The sequence below is a fragment of the Pelobates fuscus genome, chromosome 1 (genome assembly GCF_036172605.1).
Source record: "Pelobates fuscus isolate aPelFus1 chromosome 1, aPelFus1.pri, whole genome shotgun sequence".
Lineage (NCBI taxonomy): Eukaryota > Metazoa > Chordata > Amphibia > Anura > Pelobatidae > Pelobates > Pelobates fuscus.
Window position 1 is genome coordinate 357,742,387 of NC_086317.1, and position 11,259 is coordinate 357,753,645.

At 32.7% G+C, this 11,259-nt stretch overlaps 1 protein-coding gene across 2 annotated transcripts in view; it reads left to right on the forward strand.

Moving 5' to 3' along the window:
• DACH1 (dachshund family transcription factor 1) overlaps window positions 1-11,259 on the forward strand; it is a 326,763-nt gene that overhangs the window by 238,975 nt on the left and 76,529 nt on the right. For both annotated transcript variants that reach the window (XM_063425939.1, XM_063425940.1), the window contains 4 exons: window positions 5,730-5,885; window positions 7,080-7,252; window positions 9,308-9,443; window positions 10,413-10,547. In XM_063425939.1, coding sequence (XP_063282009.1) covers window positions 5,730-5,885; window positions 7,080-7,252; window positions 9,308-9,443; window positions 10,413-10,547 — 600 coding nt within the window. The remainder of the gene's footprint in view (window positions 1-5,729; window positions 5,886-7,079; window positions 7,253-9,307; window positions 9,444-10,412; window positions 10,548-11,259) is intronic.

The window sequence follows — 11,259 nt, forward strand, 5'->3', positions numbered from 1 at the left end:
TAATTTCCATGAAGGGATTATCAGATGGAAACTCAATCTGCACTCTCATCACAAAATATAACATCCAGTATTCAACACAATACTTAGATAAGCCAGAGGCATTTTGGAACCTGTACTGTTTCCTTATGAAGTAAAAACGGAGCTCCTAAGCTACAATTACCAAAGTACATTTCAAGCAAAAAAAAGTATCAAAGCAAATAAAAAAACAAAACACGTTCGCAACTGTCAAGTATGGGGTGGATCTATTATACTGTGGGTTTGTGTGGCCGCTTGTGGCACAGGAAATATTGTAAAGGTGGGGGAAAGAATTAATGATATAATATATCAACAAATCTTGAAAGTTAATGTTCCACTGTCCGATTAAAATATTTATATGAATAAAGGTCTAAATATGCAAACAAGACAGTAATCCAAATAGACATTGAAATCAACCATTAATTCCTTTAAGAAATTAAAGATTAAGGTTCTGAAATTACCTCAGTAGACTCAAATATTGTTCAAAGTCCCTGGGTTGATCTCAAACATACAGTGCACAAGGCACAACCAAAGAATTTCTCTTTGGTTGTCCATGAAGCCGGTTTACTGGTTATCCTTCCTTGCACCACTTTTGGTAGGTACTAGTCACAGCATACTGGGACCACCGCACAAGACTTGCCATTTCGAGATGATCTGACCCAGTCATCTAGCCATCACTATTTAGCCCTTGTCAAAGCCACTGATATTTTTTTGCTTGCCCGTGTTTCCTGTTTCCAACACATAAAATTCACGAACTGACTGTTCACTTGCTACCCAGTATATACCACCCCTTGCCAGGTGCCATTGTAATGGTATAATCAATGTTATACACTTACCTGTCAGTGGTTTTAATGTTGTGACTGATCAGTGTATATGATCTATTTTGCATGCAAAATGAAATGTTTCTGGAGTGTTGAACAGCTATTTTGCAATACAGAAATCATAACTACACATGGTATTTTTAAATAACTTTTTCTATTACATTTTCAGCAATTTTAATAAAAAAAGGTTGCATAGATTGTAATATTGATTGTTAGTACAATGACATTTTGCAAAAATGTCTGATTATATTATTGATGTAAATTATTACCTAAAATTACATCTTTAAAATTGAATTTGTTTTTTTATATTACTGATAGTTTTACAATATTTTACTGGAATATTAATTAAACTTTAAATTGAGGAGAGCTTAAAATTATTTTCTTCTAAATTTGAACAGCTTTATCTTTTATTAGATGCTTCATTTTTCAGTAAATAACATAAAAACTAGAAGCATTGCACGAGACTGTCATTGTAAGAAATTAATTATTGTTATTTTAGTTGATTAGATAAAGGTAATGAAAGTGCCTCCACTTTTATTCAAGATATTTTCAAGGTATTTTATAGACCATGTTTTTTTTTATTTTATTTTAAATCAAATGGCGGCCATATGTGACACCGCATGAATATCTCAAACTAACTCCAAACCATTTCTTGAAAACCATGGGAGTTCTACTTAGAGTGCAGAAAATCACAGGACAAATTTAGTTCAAAAATGATTTTCTTGCAGCCTTGTATACATCTTGCATCATGTAAAATTATTTAATGGATTGTCATATGAACATATGTATGATATAATGTGAAAAAAATGTGACATAGAAGAGTTAAATTACATAAAGATTTCTGCATCTGTTTCAATATACAACATTTGTAGCATCATTATAGTAAAACAAATTAGATGAAATGTGAAAAGTCTGCCTAGTTAGTATGTACTTCTTTAACTTACTTATTGTTTTAAATGGACATTTCCTAACGTCTTTTCACACAGTGTGCAAAAAAGTACAAGTGTTTAAAATGCATACATATTGTCATTAGATTGCAGTTGAACATGGTTTCAACTGTGTGCCTCTGGCAGTAACCCATTAAAAATGACTGTTATCTAAATTAGTAACATTTTTAATTTGATAATATGTGCTTTGACATACTATTAAATACTATGATCAGTTAATTTGTTGCCTTTGTGAAGGACATGACCATGCTGACATGAGCAGTACAAACACAGAACTAGGAGATCAATTGATTCTTGTTTAAAACCTAGACATTAGACCACTGGCTGTTCAAATATGGAATTCAAAACTTGGAGAAAGGAATATTAATGAATAATAAAATATAAGCGTTTGTATCCAAGGGAAAATTCCAATACACTCTCCCTCATACATTTAGTGTCATTGCTAGATCTTTATCAGTTATGGAAGAGGGTGTTTCTTTTCTTCTATCGTCTTCCCACCCCACATCTGCTCAAGTCAATCCACTCAATCTTAATAAATATCTTTTTTTTGTCTTGTTTCGAACCTAACTACTATTTTCAAGCCCTTTTATTTTAGTCACTTCCTAGCATCCCTTAAGCTTACAATTTTTATAAGAAAACCTTTCTTAGAATCTGTGTTTTGCACTTTCAAATGTGTAATGAAAGAGATTCCAAGAGCTACTGTGGTCAGTATCAGTTCTTCTTGGAGACAGATATTAAATATTAAAAACATTATATAATGCCTTAACATACGAGGACACCAGAACAAAACTTTTTTGGTACCTAAAGAAGTATTAGACCAAGTTTCAGTTGGTGGCAGTGATTGGATAAAAGTGTCAGGTGGCCACTATCAGCCTAACACTGCTGCCCATTGCTGGCTCTGCCTTAGCCATACCTTAATATGGAGAAACCTTGTTCAATGTAAACCAATAGAACATGGTTTAAAACTAGTGGGATGGATCCAGGGGACTGCAGGTACTATAACCTATTCAATGAGATGAAATGGTTATAGTACCTAGAATGTTATTTTAAAGGGATACTACCAACACCAACAAAACTTTAGGTTAAATAAGTGTTAGTGTATATATTATGCCTCTACGATCACATTGTTCTATTATCTGCAATTCATGAATTAAATCAATTTTATTTCTGTTTATGCAGTCATAGCAACACCTCCCATTATTGTGATTTACATAGCCTTCATGAAAAATGTTTTTGTTTTCAGTCAGATGTGACAGCCGAGGGTCTATACTTTAGAAGCTTTTATCTCCTGCTCTGCCAATCAAACTTTACTTACACACAGAAGGCTATTGTAGGTTCTAGTAGACTATTTAGGCTATTAACTGAGCAGGAGATAAGAAATTATTGATTAAATAGGCTGTGCAATAAAGGAAGTTTAAACATTAGATCTCTTTTTACTGAACGCGTGTAGGAGATGGTATAGGTGACAGACAGAGGAGGTGTGACTTAGGCTGCATAAACATACCGATTTTACTCCTAAATGGCATAGAATTAAGCAATAAGACTGCATGGACATGATCTTTACATCAAAACCACTTAATTAAGCAAAAGTTGTTTTGGCACTTATAGCATCCCTTTAAGTTGTTATCTTATTACAAATTCCACAACAGGGATTGAAGTTTGACAAGAGTTGTTGGAATACTTTGGGTACTTATTGTCTCTGTGGTTCCCAGTGGATTATGAGGGCTATGTTCCTTGTTGTATAAGTGTCCTGTGCTTGTACAATATGCAATTGTTTTTTGACCTAACAGGATCAATATGTGTCGCTGTGGTATATGTGTTGCTAAGGTATAGATGTACTTATTAGATGCCATCAAGATTGCAAGTAGTTCATTCTCTCTTTCTTTTACCTATTGCTTCTGCCATGGATAGATACGTCCTCGCCATTTATGCCTATTTGCTGTATTTCATCCATTCTGGTGGTTCTTGATCGGTAGATCTCATGTTGTGGACCTCCTGATCTCAGTTGACCTTTTCAGGACATGTTTCAACTGCTTTAATCTTGCACAGAACTTGGTACCAACAGGCAGGAATGCCTCAGTGACCTGGGTGGTCATAACTAGGGTTGCATTCTGAAAATGTGCAATCCTCTCTGTCTTGACTCTGTCCTCTTCTGGTTGGCCTGCAAAAAACAAAAACTTCCCTGTTCTGTCCCTTCTTGCATGCATTTTCTCCAACTTACACATTTGTAGTGTCACTTCTATTTCTTTCTGAAATATATTTGTCCTCCCCATCTTCCTGGGCAGGCATCTAACTGACCTTCATGACCTTCCTTGTCCCATCAATCCTTGTTCTTTCTGTCCACCATCTCTTGCCCCTCATCATCTCTGTGTAAAATCCAGATGTTCCCAAGCATATTCAGCATCTCCCAATAACTTCAAAATGTAGTTTTATTTACATATAATCCTTGATTTAATAGTTGTGGATAAATTTTTTTAAATGATTTCATATTTTTGGATAAACTTTTAAAATGATCAAATAATTTATTTCAATAATTAAAAAAAAATAATTGTGAAAGCTTATCCAAAAATATTAAATTATTGTATGCATTTTTCAAATTATGTCATATCTTTAGAGAAAAAAATATTTATGCAAAAATATTAAATATTATTATTGAATGCAATTTTCAAATTATGTCATATCTTTAGAGAAAAAAATATTTTTGTAATATGTTGATACTTTATTTTACATATATACATTTCATTTTAATACATATGATATATTTTTCCAAAAATATGAAATAATTTGAAAAGCTTATCCACCAATACTAAATCGAAAATAAAACAATTAGAAATGTATGTAAATAAGTATAAAATAAAATCTGTGGAAGTGAGTGTGTGTATATGCAATGTGTGCTAAATGTGTAAAATAATTTAATCTACTAGGTGAAGTTTAGCAATTTATTATTTTTTTCCCATTCACATCACTGACCACCACCAATTAGCACTTGTGTAACAGTTTAAGCAAGGTATAAACGTTTTGGTTGGTTTACCCATTATATCACTTTTATAATTACGTCTTAAATGCCAGGCATGACATGACAGAAAAGGACATACATATGTTCTCGAAACTAACCTGTTACCTGTTATGAAATAAATTACACACTGTTGCGTGGTGTGGTTAAATATCAAAATAAGGGACAGTCAACTTTCTGTAATTTCACTCTTCTGTTTGTTTAGAGGAACTGTTACTTATCTGGGAATTACACCACCAATTGAAACATTGAAAATTACCCATATCTTGTTTTGTCTTTTCATGGGATAATCCATTTTATTTTAAATACTCATTAAAGATTTAGCAATTGATATCACAGTGTAATTTAGTTGAGTCACGGTCAAGGCACATTGCATTGGTGAAGGAGAACCAGAAATGTTGTTCCTGTTTTTCTTCTTCTCTTACTATTTTTGTTGACAGAAAAGGACAGTATTTATAACAATGATTAAAAGTGAACCAAAAGATGTAGATGTATAAATTAATTTTTATATTTTCACACCTGACAAACACATGTCTGTTAAATATAGGGGACAAGACCATAAGCTAGCTTCCGGTATGATATGAGATTGCTTTAGTAGTGACAGACGCCTGTTCATTGTACGAGACTTTAAACATATCCCATTTATCAGTTGGACTGAAACCAAACATTTGCTTTATTTGCAGCACTTTTCTTTTGACTGATCGCGAAGTGGTGATAGAAAATAGTGTCTGTTAACCATTGCACACTGTTTTCTTAATATCATGACCATTTCCAGAAAACAAAATGCAATAAAACACTGAAACCATTTTCACAAATTGTTCAATAAATGAAAAGACAAATATAAAAAAAAGTATCCTACAATGTTAATCATGCTATCTTGCTTGCAGTCTCAGACACTTTAAATTCAAATCATATATATATTCATTCCCACAGGTAGCAGTGATGGTTCTTGGGATAAAGAAAAACTTCAGTCTCTCCCTCCCCAAGGATCTCAAACCTCTGTTAACCATTCCAACCTGCCTGGACAGCATAACCTTCCAGTTTCTCATCCTCTCAACTCTCTTCAACAGAATCACCTTCTGCCAAATGGTATGAGATGCTGTCACCCACCTCTCGTACAGTGCATTTTCATTTAATATTCCTATAAAGATATTTAAGAGAAATCCTCTAAATGTTTGTGTGAGAGACAGTTAAAACATCTGTTTTTAAAAAGGGGAGGGTTTTAAAAAGGGGAGGGGGTTTATCAACTTTTATTTTATGAGGATGTGACAATGAGTCAGGGATCCACAAATTCCATTGCAGGAATGATAGAAGCAAAGGACAATGCCCCTCATTAAGGAGAGTTACTCTTTCATGCAACTGTTGCTATTGGTGGCTATCTCGAATGGAGGTTGGAAGAGAGAGAATGGCACTGTCTCTGCCTCCCTAGGTCCAGCTCCTCTCCCAGCATATTATTAAGAGGAAAGGGTTGTTCCCTGTGAATGTATCACACATTAATCTACCTATATTAAGGGTATGAGTCTTGTATTGCAAAGTGTTATTTATGTTTTAATATGTTTATCTGATTTTAGTATATATTTTGCTAATTTTGCAATTTATTTTGTTTAAATGGTCAGTGACCAATTAGCATTGCTAATATCGAGTGTAATCTTAGGGCTGTGCACTGATTAACAACATTATGTTATATTATTTTTTTTGTTTTAGTAGACTTGTGCAGATTTGGCTAAATTAATTCATCTGAAAAAAAACAATAAAATTCAGGTGGTCTGAAATTTGTCCATGTGGAGTTTCAGGGGCGGATTAATTTTGTCCAAGCAATCTTTTCAGGAAAATCTATTTAAACAAATTAAAATGGCACAAAAATGTACCAATATGTGTACTGCAATATATATATATATATATATATATATATATATATATATATATATATATATATATATATATGTCATCTGGTTCACAGATCTAGTAAGAAAAAAAGATGGAGAAAAAAAAGAGGAGCGGAAAAAAAAATCTATATTTATATATTTATATATTATATATTTATACATATATATTTTAAAACTGCTCTTCCTTGTTTTCTGTATATTGGTCACTTCCCACTTGATCCTAGCCATCAATCATCTCTCTTCAATCAATAATTTTTTTTATTTTTTTTTTGAATGTCTAGCTTTTAAGCCACATGGTCTGTTTGTAATAAACAATTAAAAGCACATGTATCTGTTTTAAATTGTGTTATATACATATAATATGATTCTACTCTTTTTGTGCTCTATTTGTTTGTAGGTCTTGAACTACCTTTTATGATGATGCCCCATCCATTAATCCCTGTAAGCCTACCTCCAGCTTCAGTTACCATGGCAATGAGCCAGATGAACCACCTTAATACCATTGCAAACATGGCAGCTGCGGCACAAGTACAGAGTCCCCCATCAAGAGTTGAAACATCCGTAATTAAGGTATATTATTCATGACAAATTTGAGTGTTTTAAATTTTGACTGTATGAATGTTACTATTTATTATATTCTTTATTTTATTCAGGTTATAGAGTCCTGGTAGGGTCATGGCTCATCAATTAAATGTTAGATGTCAGAGATGACAAGGGTAAAACAAAACACAAATTACCATGAAAGATCAAATATTCCCTGGCACACAACCTTACATATAGAATGATGTAGCGATGTTAATAATAAAGTCCACAAAACAAACTATTATGTCAACATTGCATCTACAGCTGCACTTATCACTTTTCAAGCCTACATATGCCAATAAATTTTGCCAATTGCATCAGTCTTACAGTGCTACTGAGTAACCTAAAAACGTGTTTACTTTAACATGTATGTTTGTAAAATATTGTTTACTTGTATTAGACGAAAAGAAGATTAAAGCCATTTTGCATAGTGCTATGCTAGAGAAGTCAATCAATAGTGAAACAAGAAGGATAGTTTCCAAACCTTCTGAAATCTGATTTTAAATGGTTACAAAACCAACAGCCCTTAAGAAGGTTAAAATAGCCTTGTAGCCATTTTAGATATAAGAATATACAGTATAATACAGGTGATATATTTGGGTTTTCTTGAGACAGCCAAGAGAAACATCCACTGAATAATTATTAAAGGGACAATCAAGACACCTAAAGCAGTTTAGCTTGCTGAAATGCTTTATGGGTGTAGAGTGTGTCCTCTTTCTCTAATTTTTCAAATTGACACTTTATAAATTAAAATGGTTACACCGCCTTGACTTTCAAGTAGACAACAGGTAATGTTACTTCCTGGTTTTGGTTAGCTCAGTGGAGCTAAACTCAGGAGGCAGCAATTACTCAGAGCACCTGCCTTGCAAAGACTTTTAATTGAGCTGTCTTTACCAGAAATTATAGCAAATGTGGTCTCTAGAATACAGACTATATTTGGACAAATTATCATGCTAAATTTAGAAAGTAACTTTGCCCCTTGATCCTTTGGACATTGTCAGTTTTGTTGAGGTCTACTCTTGACCCAATCCCATGGTGCTTATTGGAATTCTTAGTACTCTGACCTATGTGGACCTATGTTAATTCTGGTATATGTCTTGTTGTATCTACTAAACGCTGTACTTGAATTCAATGCAGAGGTTCCATAATGCACTTTTAAAAAAATAGTTACCTGTCAGTAAATTCCACTGTTGAATATGCTTAGGAACCATCAGCATGGTTGCTATATGAAAATAGACATTTTCATCATAACATCCCAATAGCCCATATTTAAAGAACAGACAATATTATTTGGCTTCTATTTTGCTATGTTCTTTTGCTTTAACATGATGTTAAGAAATCTGTGCTTTAGGTCATTCCACCTAAAATTAAATTTCAGTGGCTATATGTGATTTTATGGGATGTATTATGTTGCTGTCTTGGCCTTATACCGAGAGATTTTGAGAATTTGCCCTTTCTGAAATGAGATGAGCATTAGATGTCTGTTTGTAATAGAATGTTTAGATATATGGGATGGGTGAATAGTAAGGGAGCTGTTACAAGCAGGAATAGCAGAGACTTATAATCATGAATCACTGTATGCGTGACTGCCATGACCTGCATATGTCGATGACATGGAGGGGGGTTTTACACCATTTTCCACTTGCTTTATATTTCATTGCTGACTTGGAATAGTTAAGAGTAACTGATTTAAATGTCTCTGTTATGCTATATTTAAAAATTTTATATTTATGATGTTTTTAGTGTTACCGTTTTATTGGCAGATTGTAAATATTTTGTACAATTTCAATTATAAAACTAAAGTTTTTTACATTGTTTTATAAAATTTTATCCATAAGCATACTTTCTTATTTTAACCATTTCAGTACCAATACATGCCTAATATATTACTGTGCTTTAGCACTCGAAAAGTTAATCCCTTTATAAAATAGGTATATTTTGGTGTAATGGAGGAATCCAAAAAGGTAACTGTTCAAAAATGTGCCGCATCGATTTCCTCTTTGATTGTAATAGAAAAGGTTTTTTTGCTCTATTTTGATGTAGGAACGTGTTCCAGACAGCCCATCTCCTGCTCCATCTCTTGAAGATGGACGAAGACCAGGCAGTCATCCCTCATCCCACAGAAGCAGCAGTGTATCAAGTTCTCCAGCTAGAACTGAAAGTTCCTCAGACAGAATTCGTATGTGATTTTTTTTCACTGTCTATCTGCGCAAATGTTAAAAAATGTATCATTAATTACAAAATTATAAAATACATGGTTTACGTCATCTTTTTCTTTTTTTGCTAGAATTTTCTATTTAAAGAGTAATGATAAAGTTTCATACTCTGCAATGTTTATAGAGGAAAAAGAGCAGATAGCTCTTGAATTAAAATATTTTCCACATTTTATATATTGCATCAACTCATGCATTTAATGTGTTTCACATGATATTTATTTCTTCATATGTAACTATTAAAGTAAACCAGACTAACAAAATAAATATAACATTTTAGCTTCTTTTGTGTTGACATTCTTATACTATTTTTTAATATGTAGTCCATGGAGGGCCACCAAGTATTATTTTTAATTATCTATCTATCTATCTATCTATCTAACTATATATCTATCTATCTTCTATCTATCTATCTATCTATCTATCTATCTATCCTTTCCACCATTCTATTTGTTTCTCTCGCAATCCATCTGTAAATATTTTACTACAACAGATAATATAAAACAAGGTTGTCTTGCTTTCTTTTTTTTTTTTAAACATCTTTCATTTTAGATTGAGGGGGTATCACATTTGCAGGCAGTAAAATGCAGATACTAACAGAATCAAAAATATTGTTGGTATGTTATTTAAGGCAGAAGAGAAAAATATTGCCAAGATTTATATTACAAACATTTCTTCCCAGCATGAACAAATATGATTTAGAAGTCACATTGTAAATTATTCTTTGGAAGAGAGAGAAAGGGACAACGTTTGTGTCTATTTATATTTACAATGTCTTATTTATAACATTTGCTAGGCTTTTTAATATAATGATTTAAAATGTTCCAAAATTTACTGTTTTATGTAACACATTCTATACAATGAAATTTTGCATCTAGAATGCTTCTTTTCTGCACTGATGTATACAGTGATATGCATATATTTTGCTCTTTTAGCTGTCCATCAAAATGGCCTGTCAATGAACCAGATGATGATGGGTCTATCACCAAACATCATTCCAGGGCCAAAAGAAGGTGACCTTGCTGGTCATGAAGTAGGACACGAAGCAAAGAGAATACATATGGAAAAAGGTTGGTATTTTTTTTTAAAACAAATGTAAAAAAAAAATGTTGGTCCTTGCACTAAAAGTCCACACTCATGCCATGTACTACAAATGCTTGGACATCATAGAGAAATTGGAAATATACAGTCCAGGTATTTTACAGTAACATTCAGCAAATTACTGGATAGGTCATGGACTTAGTTGTTTTGTTGAAACCATAGATTGTTTTTCTTTAAACCTGGAATATTAAAGAGTAATTACTCACCTCCAGGAGTTCGAGAGTTTATCTGACTTGGTGGCACATTAAAGTTATTAGGGACTCAGTCCAAATGTTGTTATTCTCATTGAAATAAAGTATTTTGGAAAGTTTTAAATGAACTTTGAAATTGGCATGGACTAAGGGATCTTGTTGGGATGTATTTCTCTTTCATCACAATAGTTTGAAAAATAAACACTTGCCACATAGACCCTGTGATAATAAATCTCGTTTTACTTTTTCACACAATGTTATTTAGTGGTGAAATTAAAATTAAGGAATGGGCTCTGTACATTCTGCTCCTTTTACAGTTCTTTAGATAAAGCCTTTTCAAAGTAAGGCCATTATCACACTTTCATTAATTCCATAAAAAATTGTCTGATATTTAGGTTTAACTTTTACAACTTTAACGTTTAAATGGAACACAATAGACATTGCATTGATCGCTTATATATATTGTATGCCTACTTACCAGTTTGAACAA